General features: G+C 39.6%; 2 protein-coding genes across 4 annotated transcripts in view; one reads left to right on the top strand and one right to left on the bottom strand.

Annotated features, from left to right (window-relative positions):
* The window catches only part of bmpr1ba (bone morphogenetic protein receptor, type IBa), a 72,395-nt gene extending 70,046 nt beyond the window's left edge, over nt 1–2,349 (top strand). For both annotated transcript variants that reach the window (XM_071483092.1, XM_071483091.1), the window contains 2 exons: nt 42–172; nt 263–2,349. In XM_071483092.1, coding sequence (XP_071339193.1) covers nt 42–172; nt 263–388 — 257 coding nt within the window. In that variant the 3' untranslated portion in view covers nt 389–2,349. The remainder of the gene's footprint in view (nt 1–41; nt 173–262) is intronic.
* A 439-nt stretch (nt 2,350–2,788) lies between these two features.
* Nucleotides 2,789–27,702, bottom strand: part of unc5ca (unc-5 netrin receptor Ca) — a 178,561-nt gene continuing 153,647 nt past the window's right edge. For both annotated transcript variants that reach the window (XM_071483090.1, XM_071483089.1), the window contains 9 exons: nt 22,690–22,907; nt 21,001–21,136; nt 20,299–20,386; nt 17,227–17,395; nt 14,600–14,833; nt 12,585–12,734; nt 11,529–11,693; nt 9,131–9,309; nt 2,789–6,735 (listed from right to left, as the gene is read on the bottom strand). In XM_071483090.1, the coding sequence (XP_071339191.1) occupies nt 6,573–6,735; nt 9,131–9,309; nt 11,529–11,693; nt 12,585–12,734; nt 14,600–14,833; nt 17,227–17,395; nt 20,299–20,386; nt 21,001–21,136; nt 22,690–22,907 (1,502 nt within the window). In that variant the 3' untranslated portion in view covers nt 2,789–6,572. The remainder of the gene's footprint in view (nt 6,736–9,130; nt 9,310–11,528; nt 11,694–12,584; nt 12,735–14,599; nt 14,834–17,226; nt 17,396–20,298; nt 20,387–21,000; nt 21,137–22,689; nt 22,908–27,702) is intronic.

Below are 27,702 nucleotides of genomic sequence, written 5' to 3'. Positions count from 1 at the left end.
GACAGGATTTATCAAGTTTCTTCTGACCTTATTTATTGTAGGGATCCTCGAGGAGTACCAGCTGCCGTACCACGAGTTAGTTCCTACAGACCCTTCATATGAAGACATGAGAGAAGTGGTCTGCATCAAGAGACTACGGCCATCTTTTCCAAATCGATGGACCAGTGATGAGGTAAAATAAATCAAAATATGCTACACATATATACATGCACAAACACACACAAAGCTGTGACCTTCATAACATAAATCTGTATCTCCTCAGTGTTTGAGACAGATGGGGAAACTGATGACAGAATGCTGGGCCCACAACCCGGCCTCCCGCCTCACAGCCCTCCGAGTCAAAAAGACACTTGCCAAGATGTCAGAGTCACAGGATATTAAGCTGTGAGCATCCACTGCCAGGTGTGTGTTTACACACATAGAAAGGGCACTAACAATCACACTGGCACTGGTCCAGGCCGCACAAACCTTTTTTTTTTCTGGCAAAAGGAGGTCGGACAGGAAGCAAGAAGATCACCTTGGAGATCACACCATCACAAACTTTGAGTCCAGATGCCCAGAACTCTGCAACCCAAGTCTCCTTTGAGAAAAATGATTACAGGGCTGGTGGTTTACTAAAACTTAAATTAATGAAAAACAATCATGTCTTGCATGGCCCTGTTCTGTCCATCAGAGAAGATGAGACAGTCTCACTTCAGACTAGTGTGAGGACTCCAGATATAGGTTCCTGTTCACATGCTCCAAAGGCCTTGGAGAAAGAGATTGAGTTTGACTTGGCACTGTAGCTGCAGAGATACACAAACAGGCTACTGACCAGTGAGTGGAATACTACATTGCTGCTTTCTGTGAAAGCTACCCTACCTGTAGATGAAGGTCTGATTGACAGAGCTGAAGGGATGTGCTTAAAGGCAATCACTTATTGCAGCATGACACCTCCTTTCAAACACTGTCACCCCCACTACTGGCTTTATATTGTAATTGGACTGAATACATTTTTGTCACTCTTAAATTTACTGCTTTTTGTTTCAAAGACTGACACTATGTGACAGGGAAAAAAAGGTATTTTGAGGCTTTAAAAGTTTTGTTTACGCTGGTAACGTTTGTAGACACTGAAAAAAAGGTAAACCTGTATTTTTGAGTTGTGGTGGGCCATGAAAGTTGCAAAAGTGTATTTTCCATGTAAAACTCAAACTCTTTAAGACAATATGTGAAAAATAAAATTTATATGTCCAAAAATATCTGGATTGAGGCTCTAAAGGCCTCTGTGTTTCCTTGCCATCAAATGGAAGTATTAGAAAGAAAGGCATCACGTGTGCTAGCATGATTGATTGAAGCAGTACGGTGCCATCTGTAGGCACTCCACGGCAATTACAGGAAGGGAAGTCTGCCAAGGCAGAAACTGTACACTAACTGTAGCGGTTACGTCTTGCTTGATGATGTAGTGATCTATTATAAATGTGTGGAATTGTGACTATGTTAGTTTAGGGGTACCACAGTTCGTTTATTGTGGGGGATTACTATCATTCAGTCATTCCCAGTGATACAGAGTGGCTCCCATAACTAGGCTAATGATGGATATGTGTATTTTAGGCAGCTGGACCAGAAGCTTTCACTTAAGATGTAACACAGTATTGTTTAAAAACTGACTGGACCTAGAACAGCCATCCCCAAACAACTACACCGCCAGAATTACCCTGTGGACATCATAAGGTCACTTTTTCCTGACTACCGGAGTGCCTCCCATGTGTAAATTAAAGCACACGTCCTTCTGATAGATCACAATAAAGTATTTGCAGCTGTCACACTAAAAACAAATGGCACTTGAGTCATTTAAAAAATCATCTAGTTTCTATAAGGCGAGTTTCTCCATGAATCCAAATTTCTCACATAGTTGCAATCAGGTATTGGGACGCTTAATCACCCTTGCTGCCTCAGTATGACATGGTTCTCCAGGTAAATCTGGACACCCTTCATCATCACAGACTGTTAGGTCTTCCACACTGGGCTGCTGTCACAGCAGTGACGGTTGAGATTTCCCTCAAATGGCACTAACTGACTCATTTTTAGTGTTTGTAGCCTATTTGTAAAATCCTTGATCAACTTTCCTTCAGAGGTCAGTGAGTTTCTTTTTTTTTTTTGGTCCTTGCCGACTGAAATTATGGGGTGCTAGTCACCATTGAAGGTTCGAATGTGACAGATTTGTTGTGATATAAATGCCCTTTATTTCTTCTTGGGTGTTGTGCCTTATTTAATCTGTACCTACTGTAGTTGTCTGTGAGAGAAAGTCGTGTTTTTATTCAGTGAAAAGGTTGAACATTCCCCCAATAAAGTGTTTCACTCATCCTCATGGCTGATGCACAGTTTGTGGTGGCTGAATGAGGTGCATACTAACGAGTCACTTGGCAGCACCTCTTACTGTTAAGGCATGCTCTCCATATTTTCTTTGTTAAAAAAAGTGGCATGCCTCATTACAACCCACCAGTGCTGCTGAGCCCACAGCATGTTAAACAGTGACACCATAAGGATTTTCTGTTGCAATTTCTTCCCCTTCAAGCTCTCTTATCCAACTACATATTGAGTATGGAGCCTATAAATATGAAATTTCACAGAAAAAAGGTAAAAAATCAAAGTACAGCAATCCAAAATGTTCATGTTCATTCATGGTCTTCAACCTGCATTTTGGACCATTCCCCTTACAGAACAAGCTGTCATAGTGTGAAATTTAAGTGTAAAACAATTCCCTGAAACAGCTCTGTTGAAATAAGCCAAGCACTACACATTTTCAGCATTGCTTATAAATATAATTTATTAATTGTCTTAAAAATTCTTTCTTACACTTTGTACAGAAAACAATTAGAGGAGATAGAGAGGCGAGCATTCAGCAAGATTGAGCAAGATTCATGAAGCGTGCCAGAATTAGCTAAAATGGACCAACACTACCCCGCACTAATCAAATCAAATCACTCCTGATAGTAAAATAAAAATGCACTTACAAGGACAGCTCTAGTTATAGACTTCTATCATGATAACCAATGCCAAGTTTGCATAGTAGACACTGCTTTTACAAAAGGAAAGAAACTTAAATTATAAAAGAAAAAAAAAAACTTGAAACATACAAACTAGTATCTAACTGTACTGCTCTTTTTTTATATTCTGAAATTTGCCAAATATAGCTGACAGTACACAACTGTACATACTGTGGATAGAAAATATTTTTACATACTTTGATATCTTAACACTACTTTCTTCATTTTCACATCATGAAAGATCACCTTCTGGAGGCCTATATTTGCTCTCCTCATATGAAAACTCCCTTCATCAGTCTACTCTCCATTAACAGTCAGTCTATCCTACTGGTAAACTGTAGACTTAGAACATGGCAGGGATCAAATTTTGGGTGAAGTTACACAGTAATTTGTAACTTACATTTCTTAACTGATTCTTTCCTTGAACATGCTTCATCAGTTAAAAATGAGATCTTGTATGACTGTGAGTTCTGCCTTTGAGTTAATCAGAGATGTTGATGATCACATTTTATGAAAGAGACATTGTTGTCACCTTTGGGTTCATGTTTCGTTCTGAAACAAACTGAAATGATGAGTTGATGTTTTAGGCTTTTATCCCTTTCATTTCCTCACATCTGACATCAACAGTTACATTTGAAAATGCACAAGACATCCACTTTGTCATTTAACCATGCACCTTTTCTAATTTGGTTCAAAAGACTGTCCAAAATCAAAACACACATGTTTTGAAAACTCTGCGTGAACTATGTCTGGTTTAACACCGGCACAAGAGGTGTGATTCGTAACTTGCACATTTCTGACCGACAGCACAAAGAAAGGAAAATCAATGTGAAAAAAAAAAATCAATGTGTCAAGATTTCCTCCTGTGTGGACAGCTACGAAATCAAATCTGTCATAACCAGGTAAAGATCTGACCTTTTGCACCAGTGTTAACGCAGCCTCTGCCTGCTTGGTTTTCTTTACAATATCCTCCTCAGTATCTCCTCTACATACCTGATGTTCAGTTTCATATGGCGTCTCTCCATAGTCCAGAGCAGAAATATCTAAACTCCAGGTTTTGAATATTTTACATGTATTTCCTTTGAACTGCATGTTCATGCTGTCTTTTACATGGTGAAAAGAGTTCATGTCCCCGGGGGCATCAGACAGTGTTTCGAAAGCCACTAAAAATAAGGCTGTTTTTTTTTGTTGTTTTTTTTCCTCAAAGCTTGCGTATTGTAGTTACACCTTTCCATTAGACACTGTTGTCCAGGGTCAGTGCATTCACTTGACAGCCAGCCTTAGTTCACAATGTTGTTCTGCAAAACACAAATATATTACACTTCATTTTACATCAGCCCCCTTCGTTGTTATCTTGATTTTTAGCTCTAAATTGCAACTTTTTCAACAAATACACCATGTTGGAATGTTAGTTGCTGACAGAAGAATAGTTTGAGAAAAAGGGCAACTAACTGATATGTTACAGATTCCCCCACACAGTTCACATCTATAAAAAAAATAAAAAAAAGTTAAAGTAAATAACACAATAATGATCACTGAACAAAAATATTATGGTAATACAAGGTCATTAGGATGAACATGATAATCATGTATTTACATGTTTCAGACGATCAAAAAAATGTAAATGCTGTTACACTTCAAAGGCCACTGGATGGTGCTAGTGACCAGCAAAGTCATAGTGGTGATCACAGGTGAAATCACATGTGGCCTGATTGCAGGTAACAACTGACATCCTGTGATGATACAACACTGAAAATATGAAAGAAATATATATATGTAGGCTATATATATATTTTAGTAAAATAAAATATGATTGATAAAATCAGTATATTTGGGTACATTTAGCGGTAATGAATGATATCAGCTGTATTTAATTCACTATCACGTAACACTATGGTACTTTGTATATTACGGTATTTAAAAACACTTGTGTTTTCACTTCTAGTTCATCCCTTTTTGCTTCTTCTCTCTTCTCTATGAGTTGGACCCTGTCCAGAAACAAGCCCTGGCACTCTATCAAAGAGACTCCTGTATCTGAGGTTGTGGTCAACCATACGTACATGGTAGCAATAGCTGGAATTCCTCGACCCTGCATCACCAAACGACTCCTCTTTGGGGAGGAACAGAGCAGCTGCAGTGTAGAAATGTATATATTTTTGTTCAGGAAAACAACTTTTCCAGAGCAAAAATATATACATTTCTAAAAAATCTGACTCCTATAAAACAAACATATTTAAGTACTGTATACTGGACTGGAGTACACTGTACATGAATATAGTGGTATTAACTGGTATTACTGACAATCTGCATTTTCGCCTTGTTTATCTGTTTATCATAAGTGCAATCTTACATATACCTCAAAACAGACAATTTAACAAGTCCATCACAACCACACTCTACTGAAATTGGGAAACAAAAAACACAAGTTTTTACTTGCGTCCATCAGGAGTGTAATCATCTTTGGAATGGCTGTTTTAAGGAAATTAGATGCCCAAGTTAAAAGGCAAGTGGAAAGCAGGTTGAGCTGCCTTTGAATAGTAGTTCTAGATTTCCTGTGACCTGGATGATTTAATATCTTTCATGTATAGTGGAAGAAAGCCACCAATACTTTATCTAACACCAGCTTAAACATCACTTGTGATGTTCTGTCAGCCAAAGAGGGAAACCTGTTGTCTTGGGCTTGTTTCTGGTCAGGACCATTGATTGACAGTCACTGTGTAGCAAATTCTGTTAGCAGGAAATGATCCACACATATGGACAGCAGAATACATAGAGCGTTCCCTAGGAAACGATATAAAGACAACAAACTGTACTAGCAAACATGTACAGCCAAGGCTCACAAGAGAGGAGTGGGATCACTTCTTCATCTCCCCTCTCTCATTATCTGTTTTCCATCTTGTCCTTTCAGATGATCATCTGCCGTTTCTTCCATCATTTTATGTTTGCATCTTCCCTCCCTTTTGTAATCAGTTTAGCTTCTCTCTGTTTACTCTCATCTTACTAAAGAGCCTCTAACTCACTTTCTTTCTTTCCTCAATGTACCTTCTCCCACTCTTCTGTAATCAGTTTAGCTTCTCTCCCTTTATGATTCTGTTCCATTCTTATGGAGGTTTTCAAGGTCAATACCTCTGTTGCTTCTCTTTTCTTTTCTCTGCTTGTCTTTGTTCAGTATAAAGTAACAGTAAGAGAACAACTTGTGTTACACTAGACAAGGTCTTTTTTTTTAGGCGTGTGTATGTTTTGTTTGTTCCTGATAGACTGTTTGTGTGGTAGGTAGGGTTATCTCTCCTCCGGTCACACATGACACTGCAACATCGCGCAAATACACATATAAAGATACGCACAGAGTTCCAGCACCAGCTCTCTGTCTGTTACCATGTCGGCATGATTACCATGGTATTTAACTGGTACTCAATCACCATGGCAACAACTTTTCTTTTGCTCACATCTAAGTCGTTCATTGCCCTTGCTGCAGCATCAACCATAGAGAATTCATGTGTAATCGTCTCCAGAGTTCTGTCATTGTCTGGTAACCACTTTGCTATGTCAGTGTTCCGTTGTCATGGAGGCAAGGTTGCCGTCATGGCGACCCATCTCTTCCAGCACAGCAGCCAGTTCATTTAGGTCTCCATCGGGGAAATGCTGGGCCTCCCAGAGATCCAGGATCACACCTGTCGGGCTGGACTTGGTGGCAAAGTAGTTCAGGTATCTGGAAGAATCAAGGAGAGGAAGAGGGACAAAAGGTTTGGTAAATTTGGTAATAATTTACAATAAAAAAAAAAAAAAGTTGAATTCCCACATTTTGTCAGCATTAGTTTCTCAGAGATACAATATTTCAGTGATGGAAGTTCAAATTCACAGTATGAAACAGTGACATTATACTGAAGCTACAGGCTGCAAAAACATCAAAAGGGAGCCAAATCTCCAACACCTGAGGGAATTATCATATCAATAACTGATTAAAAGCAATCTTTAAAATCAGATATCATATCAATATATGTAAAAATTCATAGAATATGGAGGAAAAAAAATCTAATATCTTAGACAGATGCGGGAGACAAATCCAACAACAACCAGTCCAAATCTCATGCTGAAACTACAAACTTCATCATTACCTTAAAATATACCCACATTTCAGTTTTGCTAATGAAGACAAAGAAACACACAAATGCAAGACATATTACACAATACCAGTTATGTAATTTGGAATATGGCAGCCAATTTGGAAAGCTTGAAACACACTCAGGTGATGACATAATCACCTAGAAAAACCTTCAGACAAGACCCTCCTTTGAAAGGCAAACTGCTGTGGTGTATGCTCATCCTCATGTGTAACTGGTATATTTGCAAAAACCAAAAAAACTATTAAAGGTGAAATGTGAGTCATTTCTACATGTCCATACAGCAGTGCAAGTGAAATGATCCCCTTCTATTCATAATTAACCTTTTCGAAATTAAATGTAATATTTTTTTACCTGGCATGGCTGATCTCTTTATTGGGGACTTATAATCTGATACCTACTTTAAACATACTGAATGTACATACATGATTTCAGACAATATAACAAGGACAGAATCAGAACTAACTATAAAGATGGGAAGTCTTGAATACTATATGAAGTAAAATGTGACGAAAATTTGCCAGTATGTTAAATTCAGTTTTAAAGAAATAAGGAAAAAAAAAGCAATTTCAAATTGCGGTAGATCACAAAAATATCCCAGCGACTCCACAGAGAGAGCCATTTTTATAGTAACGGTAAGAATTACAGCCGTCGAAAGTCAAACACACAATGGTGGCAGAGGAAAAGTCGAACGATGAGCCATCTGTGACAAAGACCTCGGTGTTGCTTCAAAGTGGAAAAGCCATCAAATCTGAGTCTCATGGGGATAAAAATGGGACTTTGTGTTCTTGTGTAAATCCTGTGATTGTGCTGTTGGCACACTCTGGTACCGTTTAAACACAGCCTCAGACATGTACAACACTCCTCTGCTCCGTTCACTCAGTTTTTCCTCCAGCACATTTTATTCTTGTTTCATGCATCTTCCTCTCACTGTAAACAGCTCATGAAGCCATTTTCATTACTTCCTTTCTTACTTTGCTTCTTTCCATCTCACTCCTTTCTGTCTTAGACGCCATCTGTCTGCAGTATGTGATAAGGGGGTATCCTACTGTTAAGTGAACTCAATAGCTAAGACCCACCTCTTTGTGTGTGTGTGTGTGTGTGTGTGTGTGTGTGTTTCCACTATTTGTGAAAGTTGTGTGAGGAGTGATGGCTGTGACGCCAAAGCATGAGTCATACTTTGAAGTCAAACAGATATGATGTGGCAGTTACAAAAGCAGAGAGGATAAAAGACGTATTTCCTTGTTGGATCATTTCATCATGCTCCTTTTGAAGAGTAGCTTTTAGCAGAAATGTGGAAGTAAACAACGATTTGACTAGCTGTACCTTTTTTCACCCACTGATCAGGAATATTCAGTGCCCACATTAACAGACTGCATCAGGAGCTGGCTGCCTGTCGGGACAATGAGGTGCACTTGTGCCCAATTATCCTCTCAATATCTGCCTCTGCTTCGCTAGCTGCTGGTAAATGAACCTCCAGACTGAATCATCGAGACACACCAGGGATAGAGATATTAAGGATGTTATCTTTGAGTCAGATGCAAATAGAAAATGCCATCCTTACTATTTAGGCGCATGTGAGTCCAGCAGCATTGCATTTTACTCAAAGGTTCAAAAATACTGCAATGTGTTGAAAGTGAGGGGCTAGATGTACTTTTCTGTGCACAACCGTATTCTGCTATAAGGAGAGACACAATCACATACAATTAATGTGATTTATTGTCAGAGTGCATACAAATACCTCTTTGGTATTTGGAGAATAATAAATAAAATAATAATAATAAAAATTTGAATTAATCTCCCAGGACTCTAACACATTTAAATTAATAGAAATTGACTCAGTTTTTCAGACTAGACAGCCTTGATGGTTTGCCATCCTATTTCAGATGAACCTTTATGACTAAATGATGTTCCAAACCAAACAAAATGCCTCAGGGAAGCACAAGGGAAATAAGTGATAAAACATTTGTGTGCATGTGTCACCTGTCAAGGTTGAGTTTGTGGGCCAGCATCCTCCAGTCATTGCCTCTGGTCTGTGGTGCATCCAGACTGCCACACAGCTTCTGTCTGATGGATAAAGGAATGCGGAAGGCATTAGGCCCCACTAAGGTTGTGATATTACTGGCAGGGTCCATCAGGGACGTGTCTATGCATTGGACCTCCTGGAAAGACAGAAAGAAAGTGGTCATTTATTTTTGAACAGTTTAATTCCAGGGGAAATTAGGTTTCTGTGTATTGTTAGTGTATGTACTCACAATACTACAGTATATCATCTGCAGCAGAGACACAAGAGAGCAGGGATATATAAACTATATACTATAAACTATATACTAGAGAGTGTTTAAAGTAAAATATGGATCATACTGAGGTTAGATTCAAAGTCAAATTCATCATATTTCCACTTCAGATATCTATCTTGGTCCCTCTGGCAAGTGTCCTCTCCTCTCTCTGCTTCTGGCCTTCGGTGTGACCAATTACAGATGAGTCTCCTAATTAATACAAGAGTGAAACAAACACAAAGATCTGCTTCTGAGCACTCTCTCTCTCTCTCTCTCCTCTCACTGTCGATCTATGTCGCTTTCTGAGCCTTCATCCCATTAATCTGCCACTCCTGGCCTGAAAGAAGCCAGCAGTCTAATGAATGTAGCTTGGCAGAGGGAAACAACAACTGCCACTGTTGATGTGAATGATTACTATTTACTGCGTCTACTTAGCCCCAATTTACAGCAGAAAGCTCTCTGCGGCTGGAGCGGGAATGACTGATGCAAAGAGACATCTCTGTTTCTCTGTTGCAATAATAAATGTTTCAAATCTGCTTTACTTTCCAATGTTCAACATGTTCAACACTGCTGGTGGGTTGAGGGTCTACAATGTTTTATTTAATGCGTTACACACAGAGAATCACTGAATATTGTTTTAGCTGTTCAGGTCTAATTACCATACGTGCCAAACATCCCATGTGACCGTAGTCATTATTTTTTAAGACTAGGCATGTCCTGCGTAAAATGGATTAGGACTGATAACTTGGGCAAAACTGTCTTTGCCCAAAAGGTCGTGATATAAGCAGAGTGGGAGAAAAGCAGGATGGGACATTTCTACTATTTTTTTAATTCACTAGGTGGTTTTGCGCCTCTTACAGTTTAATAACTGAGAAAAGTCACAGGAGCAAATCATCACAACTTCTTTAGCCAGATGTAGACTTTACAGGCAAGTTGTGAATGAGAACTGGTAAGTGAAACACAAAGTTGTCTTGCCCTCATTAGACATGGTGGCAAAACATGAAAGAAAATGTACCTACCTATTAAAACTGTGGCTATATTTGAATTTAGTGCCCTGAACTATTCTGGCTGCTTCTTCAGTTGAGCTCCAAAGGAGGCTAACTGTCTGTATTTATAAACAGGAATGATGTGCACCCTTGTGTCCTACTGCAGATATTATCTGAAAAGTATGTTTGAGAAAGTTTAGAAACTGTGTCTCTATTACATAGTCTGTCCACCTGAGTGCACTGGCAAGTTTAATGTCAGCCAATATATTGTAATCAGCTTTTTTATTGATATCTGTGTGGGCCCAAAAATCTATAGTGCATAACCCTGGACAGGGTGACACAAAAGTGGTGCAAGAACGGTTGAGAAGAGTGGAACAAGGGAAAGAAGTGAGGCAGCATCAACACTGAGTACAGGCAATTTGCTCAGATAAAGAGTAGAGATTCATGACTAACCCTTAATCACTTTGCAAAAAGTTATTAGGTGAAAAGTTCTGCGCGTTACATCAGGATGTGTCAGCTCCGGTAACTGAATGTGTAACCTTCCACTGCTGCTGCAACTGTAAAAAAAAATCTATCTGTCTTTGTCAGCTTGCCTGGTTAACCAAGGGTTAAAAAATTCTAAAGTGCAATGCTATCATCCATGAACACCATGGGAGAATTCAAAGCAGTGACATTCCAAAAGAAATGTCTGACCTTCGACCAAAACCGTTCACACATGGCCACAGACAGACACACTTGCACACACACAAAGACACACACAAACGGTGACTTCGTGGTTACATGGGCCAGCGAAATCAAAGATGAGTTATTCCTCTCGTGTTATGTGACCTCTAGCCTCAGTATGAATGATTGAACAGAGTCACAGAACCACAGCAGGAACCCTGAGCGTTTGACAGACAGAGAAAAACTTAGTGACTTTAGGACCTTTAGTGCCAGAATGTAGAAGTTAGTACAAGGATGTAGACAGAAACCCTCTTTCTGCCTGTAACTGTGTTCATTTCTTTTTAGTGTGAATTTTATCCTGCTCTCTACCAGTGTGAGTTAAAGTTGTTCCCATACAATATGTAATAAACAGCATCTGTGTGGCTGCGTGCCTGTGAATTTCTACAGACTTACCTCCTCCAAAGTGTTGCTGAGCTGAAAGATCTGTCCTTCTCCCTCCACCTGCCGTACACACAGTTTGCAGCTGATCTCTGTGGTGGCTGAGCTCAGTCTCTCCAGGGTGAAGGTGCAGTGAAGAGTTCTCTGACTGCCGCTCCACACCTGATAGAACGGGATCTCCTAGAAAGTGCACAAATAATAGGCACGTTTTTGCAAAGAAATATTTTGTGCTTTTTTTAGTAACTTAGATTATTCATCAATGTAAAAAATTGTGAAAATGTTCTACTTTGTACTAATGTACAGAGGCAAAAAAATAAGTTCACACAAAGCCTTACCATAGTGTATCATTGTTTGGGTAAACACAGGGCAAAGTAGAAATATAAACTGTGATTTTTGCTGTGCATGTGAAGATCATTTGCCACCCTGTGTGTGTGTGTGTGTGTGTGTGTGGTGTGTAATGGTCCCTAAAATATCTTCCCAAACATAAATCTAATATATGACAAATATGTCCTTATATCAAGAGTGATGTTGCCATATATGTTAACTACAAAGGGATATATTATTATCACATATGAACAGATCTACAACAGAAGACATAAGTTTCTAACATATATGAAATACCCATAGTAAAATTTGTATGTGAGCATGTATTAAAAATTTCTATATGATGAATTATGAGATGGTATAAAATGTTGCGATCATATATGTTAGCAAGTTTATTAAAACAACATACATATAAAATTTTACTGTATATGTTTTTCTTATTCATTTCTCATTAATGTAACTAATATTTGGGATGTATATATATATATATATATATATATATATGTGTGTGTGTGTGTGTGTGTGTGTGTGTGTGTGTGTGTGTGTGTGTGTGTTTGTGTGTGAGACATATATCTACAATACAAGCGTATATACATAAAGATAGATATTCTTATGAGCTAAACATATATGTCAATATATGAAATTGTTCAAATATAATGTTTCATATATAATTTTTACATATATGTTTGTATTTTTTATGTAACCCATAAGGGTTTTAGTGTATGTGTGTGTTTATATCCCTCTCACCTGATACTTTGCGATGAGCTTGCTCTTCCAGTGTGTGTGTGGCACGTCGTGGATTGACAGTCTCAGATTGTGTGTGCTGTCTTTAAAGTTCAGAGTCTTTGGCTCGTCCAGAAGCTTCCCTCCCATCTGGGTCTCCATCTGAAGAACCTCCTACACAAAATCCATGCAAAAAACAATTAGTGTTTCGAGTTTCTTTTCCTAAATCTTGCTCACTGAAGCATTTATTCTACATACATTAGAGATGGTAGAAAGCTTTTAATTTATCTGGCATAATTACTGTGGACGATGCCGTCATGAATTCTTGAATGCTGCCTTGAAGCAGCTACACAGCATGGTGAAACACTTGAAACACATCAAAGCTCTCATTGAGATATCATCACACATCTCAGTAGGTGTATTCCCTGGATTTAAGCAAAGCTTAGTTCTGCTAACCACACTGAACCCAAGAGAGACATTTGGATGCTCAATGATCAACCTTGATTAATAACACACCTCCAGTCAAAGTCCTGGTGATGTGAAATGTGAAGAAATGAAGCATGCCTTTCATTTAAGACAGGAAAATGAAATGACTGCTATAACTTTGATTTAGAAGATTACCTCAATGCATCTTAACACTCATGAAAAAACACCACATTTAAGATTTTGCAGCACATTTTTTCTTTTTCATTACCTTCTCTATTTTTGCTAAACTATGAAGGCAACAATCAGACTGCTTTTCCTTGTGTGCTCTCTCTCTGCTCTACCTACCACCTCACTCTGGAAAGATTCAGAAAGGTGATGAACTGCACTTAACAAAGGTTTTGGTTTTAATTTAGTGTCTCAGGTTTTATCATATGGGAAAACGTCAGTTAATGTAAAAGTGATATTGCCTGTTTGATGTCTCAATCCATTTGGTGGACTAAAGGAGGCCATTCATTGTACTTTGCTGTGCTGCAGTTGTTTCAATAATACATAGCACATAGCACACACAGTCCTGTGGGGATTTTTTCATCCTTTTCAAATTGACTTCTGTATATCAACTAAGCCTACAACAGGAGAGCACAAAGAAAGTATCTGTACTCTACGGATACACCAGTATGCCTAATGATAAACACACACTAATAACATCAACATATTTACATGCTCTTGAAGTGCACACGCGCGCGCACACACACACACACACACACACACACACACACACACACACACACACACACACACACACACACACACAGTTATTTTCTGATGCAAGAATAAGTTGACTTCTGATGCCTCCTACAACCTTTTCACTTTCAATAATAAATTCCTCCTTCCCATCATCTTCCTACGTGGCAGCTCCACTGTAGATACACAGCGGAGACTTCCTCTTTGAAACGCCAACCGATCAATTATACTACACAAAGTCTCCATCGTTAAAAAGTCCACCTCTCAACTTTGTCTTCAAGCTACAGTTGCTTGAAATGTTAAAACTGGGTGTGCGCTGACGTTTGTGTGAGCGTGTGCATAGCTGTGTGCCTCACTGACACTTGACTTATCATTGCATGCATAAATTACCAGTGTTAATCTCCCATATCAGATGGTCCCTCCAGTGCTCTGAATTTGTTTGAATTCTAAAGCACCGCTATTTTGACATTGCTTGACCCTGTTTTGTTTACCGTTTCTCAGCTCATTTCCAGCAGACTAGAGGTGAGGAAACTTCTATTTATGACTCCAGACAATCACTTCCATTCAAGCCATAATATATTTCATTTCAAATGCAAATTAGCAGGGAAGAGTTTTAGTATGGGTGGTCGAAGAGAGAACGAAATCCCTCACAGGCCTAAAGAACACAACAAGGCGTAAAATCTCACACCTCTTTTCCTTACCTGCACCATTATTCAAGGCACTGGAAAAACTTACATACAACATACATACACACTGTATATGATATGTCTATATATGTATCTATATATGTATACAAAATGTATGCACACATATAGGTTGATTCAATTGACTAAAAAGCAATTGAACCACATAGCCACATTTCAATACTTTACCTTGAGTGCATCCTGTGTGTCATCCAAACAATAGACCCTGATGTGATAGTCCAAAGTTGTGCACGAGACAGGTCCAAAAACTGCCAGCTTGAGCCTCTTGGCGGCTGCCTTGCCCATTGATTGGCCCACCAGGCAGTAAGTCCCCAGTGTCTCTGTTAAGATGTGACACGCCTCTGAGTCCATCTGCACATAGCAGGGGGTGGTGAAGTTTTCCTCTCCCACGACAACCACATCCTGCAGGAATCATACACACAAAGTCACACACATTCTTAGACTTTCAGAGTGTCATACCAAGATGGGCGGCCGAGGCTGGTATTTCGCACGTTTTCAAATTCTGAAGGGTGAATTTACCATGTGAGCCTTTACTCACCTCACCTGAAGACAGATAAAGGGTTTTATTGAAGGCTACAGACTACTGTTAAAAGCAGGCCTTTATTTCCTGTTCTTGCTGTACTGTAGGTATATGCTGTCACATATTAGTCAGTAGCCTGTTTGTCTTTCAGTCGACTCCTGTTTAACAGCAACAGTTTGCTGCTGTCAAAGCAAACTCAACATTTCCTTGATCTGTTTTTTGTGAAACACCTAAAGGAAATGTTGTGTTTTATTAATATTAACACCTGGAAAAAGTCAGTGTACAGCTAGTCTCACTTAAACAGTGTATGACAACAGTATTACTGATTAAACAACGTACTATGATCACCTTAGTGAGAGTATGGCATAGCTATGTTCCTGTGCTGATAGAGTGTGGAAATGTAGATTAATGTGAATTTATAGAGTCAGCCACAGTCCAGGAAGTTTTGTTTTTTTTCCCTTTTTTATTTGAAACCAGCCTTTATTTGTTTGTACAGATCACTATTGTTAAAACCTGGCCTTTATTTGAAGAAGGCTTTATTTGCGAATTTACGGACATTAAGCCACTTTCTGTCTGTTAACATAACACAGCTGGAGCCATTTCCATTATTGCAAACAGCCCCTGTGCAAGCAAGGTTGTGGTTTATACCTGATATGTTCCTTTTTTGCTATAAACTGGTATTTTCTAATGCAATGGCAGCACTGATGTGTGAAGAGCTGTGCTAACTATAGGCATTTACTCTTTATTTTTCACCAAGCCTGACTACAAACGTTGAGTTTGGATCATTTTGGCTTGTGTGGAACTGCTCACGTTAGTCTGGTAATTCATCTTAGGAAACCTGTTACAAGATGTTTAATTCACCAGACCGTGAATGTATTCATGACGAGAGGCTGAAATGACATTTGAATGCACGTCTGGTTATATGTATGACCTATGAAAGTAGATCATGATGTCCATTAGGAGAATGATGGCACTTGTTCTGAGCTGTTGTCTGTGAAGTGTGTTCAATCCCTCTGTGATTATCTGGCTGTTGCTCATATCATTCCCACCGCTCTCTGTCACAGCCTGAATTATGGTAAATCCATATGGCTCTTTGGGTTGAGGGAGGATGCACAGGCTCACTGTGTTCTTCTCATATGACTGCTGAATCTTCAATTGGTTGTGCACATGCCTATGCTTGCCCGTGTGACTTTGAGTCATTGTGTGTGCATGTCTGTGGATGCAAACACACTGTAGCATGGATGTTGTGTGCTCTGCACGCAAGTGTGAGATGCAAATATTGAGTTTGGAATCACACTTCCTTCAGCTGTGTTCCTGCAGATGTGCTGAATCAATACAAAGGGATAGGAAAGCAATATGGTATGAATCTGTTATTACTGGTAATCATAACCGTGGCTGCTCCCCCCTGATGTGAGGGGAATTCAATTACCTTCCTCTCCCTGTTTTGCGGAAAACTTTCTGATGGGAAATGGATGTTCTACTGAAATAAGAGAAAAACAAATCGACTTCCTGATGAAATTCCACTTTTCATTTTTCTCGTTTTTACCCAGTCTGCACCCAACCCTTTCTGTGCATCTCTCTCCCTCTCTCACACACACACAGACAAAGACACACACACACAGAATCTTATGCATGGCTAATTGTGCAGAGACATTGTGTTGAGCTGTGATAAGCAACAGAAGACAGCATACGGGGGCCTTGTAGACACAGTGATGCTGCAAGACAGCCTTATCACCCACACCCACACACAAGGATACACACAAGCACACGCACGCACACACACACACACACACACACACACACACACACAATAACAGATTGCTGAGGTAGAGACTTCATGCTGAGAGACATGGGAGGAGGGAGAGAGAGAGAGAAGGGTAAAAAAAAGGAGGGATACAAACCTAAGAAGAAAGATGAGAGAAGAGGAGGATGGCAGGAGCATAACAAATTGCTTCTGATAGGAGTCTTCAACCCCCTACTTGTCGACTAGCCTGTAGGCACTTTATGTTTACCAAAATTTCCCTCCTTTTCTTTCTTTTCCTCTCCCTCCCTCACTGCACATGTAATGCAGGTTACTCTTCAGACTGAAGTCAGTAATGTATGTGTATATATTAATTATTCAGTGGTGTCTGTGTGCAGGTGTATGACTGTTTTGTGTAAACACCTATGCAGGTGCTGTTCTGGTTAGGGCAGTGGAATTCAAAAGCTGCACATTATAAAAACAGAGCTACTTGCACAGGACACACAAACACAAAAGACAGTGCAGAACACTCACCTCCCATTCTCCCATGGCCAGTTGGTTCTTCAGCTGAATGAACCAGTCTTCCTGGACATTGTCAGCACAGTGGTGGATGGTGAGGATCACTGGTCTGGTCAGCAGGGCTCCTGGAGGTCCACAACTCACCACAGGGCTCAGCACCGTCTGGATGTCCTCTACCGGGGGTCTGGAAAAGACAGATAACACTGAGGTGAAATGATTCTTTAGAAAAGAGCGACAGGAGGGCTGCACTGTTGGCTACCAATTAGTGTGAGCATCAACTGCAGAAAGCTGTATTGATTTCACTTCTAGTCTGTGCTGTTTAGTCATAATGTTCATATATAGAAAACCTTGGCTGGCATAATAAAAAAAGACCGGTGGACCGTTCCACAAGAGTAGGCCACACTAGCTTAGAGCAGATGAGAAAATCAGAGAACAAAACAGATCAGAGCAGAGCAGCGCAGATTCAATTAGAGCTTTGTTAGTGCAGTCAGCAGGGCTTTAGATGGGCCTCAGCTGGAGTCACTAGTTCACAGCTCATGGGCAGAAAATAAATGACTACTGGTCACAGATTCACCTGCGTTTCACAGTAGAAGTGTCGGAGCCTGTTGTTAAAGCAACAGAATACTTTAGGCTCTTCCACTGTGAATAAGTGTGAGATTATACAGAGAGAACTCCATCCATATTTATTAGCCCACTGTCATTTGTAAATTGAAAAGTAAAACCACATCCTTAAACAATACTGAACTATGAAAAATACATAAGGAAATGACTGGCCGCGTTCTCCTGTGTGATCCATTATCCAGTCATTTTCCTCCCTCATATTGCAGGAGATATGCATTCACTGGGAAAGAGCCCATAAAGATACAGGAGATGGATCTAAATTTTAAGTGATATTTTTTTTTCCAGCCCACCTTGTGTCAGGGGGGCACTAATCCTCAGCAGCGTTATTGATTCAGTTGCTTGAGCTCATTATTGACTCATGAAGGGTTCACATTGGGTAGGAGAAGCTAACACATAAAAACAGTATGACTCAAACTGTAACAGCAGCCTTTGATTTACCTAACGCAGGGGTCGCCCCTTAATGAATTATAGTGTTATTGATTTGTAATGTTATGTATCTTTTATCACACAAATAGAGGAAATAGATATTTTAAGTGTGTGCATGTGGGAAAACTGACATCTAAGGGTTAGGTTTTAATGAGCTTAACCACATGCATCTGGCTTGCCGGGTGTTGCTGAAGTCAATGTAGCTATGTGATTTTAGCTTGCCAGCTATTGACTGAGATGAAGACAGAGGACAGTGAAGAGGTTTGACTCCTAGAAATACTGTAGCACACTGCAGGGGGGGAGGGCTAATTCTTATTGGCTACTGTTGATTGAGAAGAAGCTAGAGTGCATGCATAGGGTAGAATACATGATCCAAACTGTAACAAGTGCCCTAAAGCTCTGCTCTTGTTGATGCTATGAATACTTTGTTCGTCCAAACTATTAAAGAACATATTTCCTCACTTACTCCCTGTGGTATCCAGCCATGTAGTTATGCTCTGTTTTATCTGCTCAGATGTTGAGATTGTTCTTTAAGAACATTGTTGCTGCCACCAACCAATACAGTGCAGGTGATTTAAAAAATTATATTAAAAAGAGTCTAAAGTAATGTGTAGTTCAAAAAGCAGAGTCATTTTTACAATGGATGATGCACAAAACCTGCTGCAAACAGTATTCATTGAAACTCTTTTCCTCTGAAGAAAAAGTCCCTATGAAAACTGCTGATAGCGTACTGAATGGATTATCTGTGTAAACTGACCACTGAGTTGCTGTTGAATTTTCACTAACAAAATTGATTCACCTCCACCGTGCTGGAATGTGTGGCAAAAATCATAGAGAAAGAGCTCTGAAAAACTGGGCAAATAAAATCCAAACTATCTGCATTGCTCTGAGTGAGAAAATATTCAGTTCTACAGACATATTTTAAATTTACCACTTGCAGTTGCTCTGAATGGTTTAGCTGTGTTAGTGAGGAGAAGAGAGGATAGACATGCAGAAAAACAGCACATCCCCAAAATAAACGAGTGACTTTGAAGGGACAGCAATAAACAATGCAGAGCAAACCATCTGGATACACTGATTCTGTCTTAAATCTTCTTTTTCTCTCTCAAATAACAATAGGAACAGAAATATATATTCTGATATCTCTTGCCATTTGCAAGTTCATGCAGACACTTGTGTTCATTCAGGTTTTTGCCATATACTGTAGTCACCCCTTACTTTCAAATAGAGCACCAAAAATTCACTGCATCAAGGAAATTTTCAACAACACCACTGGCCTATAGAAATCTTCTCCCTTTCCTGTCGTGTCCCACGGACAGCTTTACCTCAATCATGCACATGGGTTGGGAGTAAAGGATTATAGTACATGTAACAGGATTTCAGTAATCCCAAAAATAGTCGCTAATCTGTTAGTTACTGTGGAAACAGAGATCTCTTTGCATATGCTTTCAAAAGCTCTGTGTTTGGTTGTTGGATCTATAACATGAAGAGAAAACAAATCTGCCAGTCACACTGCAGCAACATGAGTTTCACACATCTTGTTATGACCTCTACACTTTGGGAAACACTGGTTAACTATATAAACTCTGTGGATTACTGTGCAGATTACACTGTTAAATCAGTCGAAATTAACATGCAGAATATTCCCTTACAATCTCCTCAATTTTGCTTCTTAGGAATTTTAATTCTGGTATTAATATAGGAATTCTACAGCATTAACTGACCTCTGCTGTATGAATCACCAGAAGAAGGTGCGCATGGATAAACTATACACTATAAAGCATAACGATTCATCCCTTTCTGTGCATCCTAAGCCCATGTCACACTGTGAAAGCCTCCCCATGCAACCATACAAGCAGGTCTGAGAAGCTGCTGCCCAGGAAACAGAGAGAGACACACAGACAAAGCAAAACGAAGAAACAAAAAAAGCACAGAGGGAGACGCAGAAATGAGGAGAAAAATGGGGACAACAGGGAGCAACGGAGAGAAAAAAAACCACACAGAGAAGAAAACTCAGTGAAATAGAGAGACAAAGCTTACCTCAAGCTGTCCTTCCTGTGCACAGTCACATACATCTCATACACCCTACCCTGAGGAACAGCACCCGCTGGAACCAACAAACTCACACCTGCAGGAGGGAGGACGGGGCAGCAGGATGGATGGATGGAGGCAGACATAAGTTTCATCACTGGATTTATTAATTTCACCGTGCACAACTGAATTATTGAATGTAAAACCTATTATCACTTTATCATTATGATTAATAATCGAATAATCATTTTTAAAGGCAACTCGTGTAAAACTTTCTCTTAAATATATCACCGAGCGAATTGTGCTTCCATGTTTTATAGTTTCTGAGAGCTGCTTCCTATCAGAGGGTTTTATTATTCATTATTTTTGGCTTCCTACTGCTTTTAAATCCTAACATAAGTCTACAGAAAGTTTCTTTTCTTGAACATCTCAAGGCTGTTTTGTCTAGTATGTTGAACGTTCAGTACTACCTAGATACTCTTACTCTCAAATCTATGGTAAGACAATAATAACTTTAATAAATTTAATTTAATTCTTAATTCTTCTTTCATTCTATCATCAGCAGTTAATGTAATGTTAAGAATGATTATTGTCAATTTAATAAGCAAAAACCCAGATAAGGGCCTATAAGTTCCCTCTGGTCACCGCATTATCGCTTAATGTCAACCAAATTTATGTTTAGCCATTAAATGTTTGTAGAATAGTTTTTACCAGAGTTGGGTACAATGAGGTGTCCTCCCTGGTTGTTGAAGGACCCATGAGCTGTGCAGGAAGGGTCTCGTGTTCGGGCTAAGCTCTGGTTGCGGAAGTTCATGGTGTCACTGTTATCCAACAGCGACTGAGTTACCTAGGAATCAAAATACATCAGTGAGAGTGGTAAGAGGAACGAAAGAAAGAATTACTGGGTATAGCATAACATAACACATACTGAAACTGACTGAACTGGACATGGTGCTGAGTAGCAGAGACTGGAAGCCTGAATGTGTGGATCAGGGTCTGAATTGGCTGAGCAATAGTGTTATAGCGGCAGAGAATTTATTTATTTATTAATTTTTTTTACATTACTTATCTTGTACCTGCATAATAAAAATTTGAATGGATACATGACACCTACAGCAAACAATATGAAAAATCCTTGGGACTCTAATAGAAATTAATGTTCTAATAAAGATTAGAAAGTAGTTCTTTTTTGAGTGGTTAGTGAGAATGAACTCTGTATTTTCTGTAGCACTGCAGTTAAGAATGTCAAGTCTGACATTAGCAAGTTACCTTTTTACTCTTAGACCTATAAGGTGGCAGACACTGATCACAGTTAGTGTATACTAGAGTGCATACCCTCATATATAAAAGCAAGCTGCACCTTTTCTCTGAGGAGACTGAAATATATACATAAGCAGAAAATCAATGTGGCTTCAGGAGGTCTAGAGATGTTGTGTGTGCAAGGCCAACCTCTGGTTGCACAGATCATTCTGTGCAGTTTCATTTGTGCCAGGTTGATGGGGGCAAAGACTGAAAGTGAAATATGTTAATGCTCCCTTTTTCACTTGCATTTCACTGCATTCATCAAGATGCTTTCTTTTTTTTCTGTATGTTTTCTTGGTATTCACTAACTAAAATGCTAAAGGGAAGATTCGCATCTGCCTTGGAGCACTGCCATAGGGCTGAGCTGGAAGGCTGCGAGAAGAGGGCGGATTTACAATAGACCTATGAAACCACCTTAGGGTGAGTGGTAAAATATGACCTTCTTTGCATTTCTTCATTAAAATGTCCACTGTGATATGTAAAATAAGGACTTAACATTCAGTAGTTTACTCCAACATCACACAAAGCTGACAAGAATTTGCTTCAACGTGTTAAGGACAGGCACCACACTAAAAACAAAATAAGCACCAGAAAAAAAAAAAAAAAAAAAAAAAAAAAAATCCTCAAATTAGTGAAGCAAGGTCAGTCACAGACACAGCAGCAGTTCAAAACAGGCACAATTAAAAAACACCCATAATAAAAGCTTGGTTTGGCTCTTGTGCTGCCTGAGGATAGGTGCTGTGATGAAACCGAGCGGTTTCATCTGTATTTGAGAAAAATGACTCTGGTATGCATGCCATGTAGTTTACAGAGCAGAGTAAGGAAACTGGGACACTGAGCTGCATGTATACTAATGGCGTTTGGTTTTGTATTTATATGACTGGGAATACATGTTTCAGTATTTCTCACTGTGCTCCTGCAGTGCAGTGTAACCTCACACCTCAGGAAGGAATGTTTAAAAAAAATCCTTCTCTGTTCACACAGAATACTTTACAGTAGAAGTGGAGGAAAGACACAGGCATTAGTGTCTCTGTGTCTTTGTGTATTTTTGTCTTTTGTCTCTATGTTTGTATCTATCCGGTTTTCGGGATGCATTACCTTGGGAGACAGTTTGGACGTGAAGTCTCCTCCGAGGTCGTCCTGTGGTGTGACCAGACCAGAGGAGTTGTACACCTTGATCTTCAAGTTGGGAAGAGGGTCCAAGAGAGGGGAGTTGGTCATTGGGATCTTATCTGACACATCGTGGAGGGCGTACACTGGACCTCGATACATGGCAGCTGCATTCGTCAAGTCAGGAGGAGCTGTCAGTAGATCAGCTAGAGCGATGAGGTGGAAGATGAAAAGAGAGAAGAAAGGGAGAAAATGAAGGGAAGAAAAAAAATTAAGAAGTGAAAATACAACATGAAAAGCTGTTTTTTTTTTTTTCCATATGAATCCAGACGTGTTCAGCTAAAAGCAGATGTGGTAAGAGATGGTGTCTGACACTGCGAGGGAGAAGGAAGCTTAATACTTGATATCCTCAGTAGTATGACATGCATGGCTGCAGTATGAGACAGATGTGTAAAACTTGTAGCAAGATCAGTGAGCAGGAATAAGGGGAGTAAGACGAGGGCAGGCAAGGTTGCTGATAAGGTATCAGTGTCTGGTATGATACACTGCAGTACACAGGGGCATGACCTGGATCAAGGACTAGTCATGGATCCTGCACAGAGAGAGAGAAAGAGAGAGGGAGGGAGCGAGAGGGAGGGAAGAGACAGCATGAGAGAGATCGGGAGGGAAAGTGGGTGTGGATTTTGTGGATCTCATAGGCATTTGAACTTATTGAGGTTTACCAGTTCATAGTTAAATCTGTGCATTAAGAAAACAAACTCACATATTCCTCACTTGGCTCCACTCCATCCCTAATGTATGACAGTATAGCTACATGTTGTGTTTTTCAAACTGTTGTCAAAGACTCTGAATCACAGAATCAAAGAGGCTGCCACACTTTAATCACATCACTGTCTATCTTTTAAAACGCTAACTGTGTCAGGATTCAAAACTGACTGACAAAACCTGCTGCACACATTAACATGTCACATTTTCACTGACAGTAAGAATTGTTGAGACTGATCTATTTGGGTTGTGAAGATTGGATAGAGTTGTGTTATACTGTATATACTGTTTTCTAAGAATTCTTTTTACTCCCAGTATCCAAATATCATGATGTGCATTTACAGGTATGTACTTTATTCAGAATAATATAAGAAAAACAGTATGCAATGTGCGGCATGAAATATTCAAGCAAATCTTGTAAATCAGTAGACAAACCAAAACAACTCGTGCAATTCCGTCTATACAGAAATCAGCTACATCTCTGAACTGCTCATCCCCTATTCCACCTCCTGACCTCTCATGTCTGCTGACCAATCGCTGCTCTCCATTTCACACACCCAGGTGAAAACCAAAGGTGATCAAGTATTTTCAGTTGCTGGGCCTAAATTGTGAATTTGTCTGCCACAAACAATTAGATCTTCCCCCTCAACTGATATTTTTAAAATCTTTGTAAAGACCGCTCTTCTTTAGCCCCTAAATTGTCATCATGAAGACTCTCTGGCTTTATTTGTTGTTGTGCAATGCTGTTTTTTTTTATAATTATTATCAAGATATTATACACTTTTATTCATTTACTTATTGCTTTTTATTTGATAATTCCTATGTTTTTGTTTGATTGAAATCATCAATCAAATAACACCATAACTTTATCTCTCCTGTAAAGCACTTTGATCACCATTTGAAATGATCAGTGGAGACGAAGTAAAACCCTTTATTGAGGCAATTAGAGTGGATACTACCAGTTACACTCTGATGTCCTACGCTGCGTTTTCTCCAGTTATCACAGCTAATATCTGATAATGGTAGAATCTTGACACTTTTCATGTATTGCGAGCAAAACGCTCAAATGCCCCACTTACACAAACACACACACACAAGCAGTGTCATGAATAAAAAGACATCTGCAATGCAAAACATGGGCAATACAAATACTCACACATGCAAAAATGTGTCTTGAATACACGTACACTGTAGTGTACTTGTTCATACATGTACACACCACAAACACATGTTACATACAGTACATAGCGATTACATGAAGTCAGTAGGGATGGATCAGCATTCCCACCTGTGCTCATCATGGAAAGGTTAGTGTAAGCCAGGAGACAACTGCAGGGACATGGTCATTGCTGATCAGTAAAGTATGCTAATCCATCTGCATGCAATATTCAGGTAGTTTACAGTATGTTTATTTCAGTTATGAAATGAAACTACCTCCTTACTAGCTTTAGCAATCACTCCTGACACTCCAGACCTTGCTGAATTAAATACTGTAGTGGGTTTAATGAGCTCTTCCTTAGAGTAAACATTGATTTTTGCAGGAAACTCTAAATAACACATTCTTGTAATCAAGTATCTTAAAAAATTTTAAAACATTGTACATGCTTGAATGACAACGTATTCCTGGGGCTTAAAAACAACAAGGTGTTTCTATTTCACAATTCTCTCCCAGCAGAAAATCAACAAAACAAATATTCAAGATTTCATTTATACTGGAATCACAGGACGGCTGGTTACCTACTGAGAGCGATTCCTGTTTTGTTCAAACCAGCCTCAGCTTTTTTCTTTTTTTGGTTGTAGAGCCTGAAATCCTGTTGTTCCCTCCAAGAACCTATCCATTCTAATTTGAAAATTCCTCATTATCACCCTCCACCACCACTTAACCCACCCCCACTACACACACACACACACACACACACATACACACACATCTGTCACCTATCACTCTCCTCCTCTCTCTATCACCAGGCTGTTTACCCTTAAAGCCAGTGGGTATTCCTGCCAAATCATCCCTGCTGAAATTTAATTAACAGCTAATGGAAAGCCACAGAGTTCGTGTGTGTGTGTGTGTGTGTGTGTGTGTGTGGGTGTGTGTGTGTGTGTGTGTGTGAGAGAGAGAGAGGGAGAGAGAGAGAGAGAGAGAGAGAGTCAGAATGTCAAAGAGAGAGAGAGTCAGAAAGTCAGAGAGAGTCATTGCAGGGACATAATTCTTCATTAATAGTAATTGGTGATGGTCCCTCAGTGCAGAGTGACAAGCATCCTAATACTTTACCGATAAAATCACCCAATCTCCACACAGACAAAGACATTCACCTGTGTACATGCACATAGACACACACAAGTGCACGCATTACAACATGCACACTTGCTGTTCAAGAATCTGCACTGCATCCTCTTTGACCTCACTGTTTTTACTGTATACCATGACATGAATTATAATTGTCCACCCACATCTGACCACATCAGCACACACCCCTGAATTATTTAAGGTGGACAGACATGTAGTTTTTTAAGATTTCACCCAACTAGATTACCACAAATTCTTGGGCCCAGGGCCTGGAAATGCCTGGGCCCTTGCTAAAATGCCATTTCTAGTTGACCAAATCTTGATTATCAAGTACTAAGTATGATGAGTACCAGTATAAGCATTTTTATTTTAAGCCATCTAATCTACAGTATTTCATTCAACTTTGTGGTGATGAATGAGTGTGTATCGGTTTGTGAAAGTGCCTACTGCCTACATGGGGGCATTTTTGGGCACGTTTGCCAGGTTTATTACGTTTTTCAGAGAGATGTTAAGCCAAGCGATTTTGTCACGTGTTTGAAAAATAAAAAATCTGATAGGAAAATTCATAAGTCCATGATACCTGTAGACTGATACCTGAGTCATACCAATTCCCTGTCCATTCCTGGCATTTCCAGTAAGCTATCAAATGCATGCGCCTGTGTGTGCACATGTGTGTGTGTGTGTGTGTGTGTGTGTGTGTGTGTGTGTGGCTGCATGCTTCTTGTTGTCTTATCCATTTTCCAAGACAGAGAGGGAGAAATGACAATACAGACAGCAGAGAGTGAAACATGGCTCCACTTAAACAGGAAGACAAACAGGGAGGGAGTGTCCATAGCAGTAGGAGTCACTGTGACGGGAGAGACGGAGACATAGCAAGGGAAAGAAAGAGACACGGAGACGGAGATGAAGAGAGGAGGTTGCTGATAAACAGGAAATGTGATTGACCTGAATGTGCAGATGGGAAGTTAGAGAAAGAAAGAGTGAGAAAGAGAAGGAGAATGACAGAGACAGACTTCTTGATGGAAGAGAGTGGTCTCTGGTAGAGACAGAGATTAATCCACACTGGCAAAAACTGACAGCCGGAGGACAAGGAAAGAAACAAAATGATACTGGCATCACAGCCTGAAAGTGGATGGAGCAGGTAGTGGTTTCCACGGAAGGATGGTCACATATGTTATTCTTTGTCCACCTATTAATCTATGTATCTGTTCATAGATATTTACCTATTGATCAGCTGTTGTGCACATTATGGGATGCTAAAACTTAAGAGAAACATGAAATATGCTTCCTTTGGGAGTGAGTCTACATCTTCATCAGTCCTGGAGCTGGTGTTTTGTTGCAGACTGTGCTCTGACCTTCCTGCATGTTCTCCATGGAGCATCACCTGTACGTGGCTTATCACACTGAAGCATTTGAGCTCTTTAATGATAAACCCCCATCCCACAGGAGCGCAAGCAAGAAAAAGCAAGTCGTTAATAGAGTTGTTCCCATTCCGATACTAGTATTGGAAATACTTCTGATACTGCCCTGAAATACTGGATCAGGAATCAGCAAGTACACAAGTCTATGCACTGATCTGATACCATGTGATGGCAGTTTGCAGTATTAGGCTACAACAGTTTAAAATTCTTTTTCCATATGTTGAAAAGTATGAAAAGACCCAGATGAACACTGTAAGCTGACTACTTTCCTTTTACTAAGCAAATTACTTAAACACAGGAATGATTCTGTCCCAAGCTTTTTGATCCATATAAGTAGTTGATCACTCTAACTGTGATTAGGATTGTTAATAAGTGGTTTACCCTGTAAAAAAAGAGATATTCTGTGGCATGAATATGTTTGTTCATGTTTTACATGGGTCAACCATGCCGTACAACAATGACAGCGATCATATCACATCCAAAAAATAAACATCTGCATCAGCTGTATACTACTGACCCTGTAGTTAG

The sequence above is a fragment of the Trachinotus anak genome, unplaced genomic scaffold, assembly GCF_046630095.1.
Source record: "Trachinotus anak isolate AG129_WGS33_773 ecotype Australia unplaced genomic scaffold, CSIRO_AGI_Tana_v1 ptg000008l, whole genome shotgun sequence".
Lineage (NCBI taxonomy): Eukaryota > Metazoa > Chordata > Actinopteri > Carangiformes > Carangidae > Trachinotus > Trachinotus anak.
Note: the sequence above shows the minus strand (reverse complement) of the source record. Positions and strands in the feature narration are given on the sequence as shown.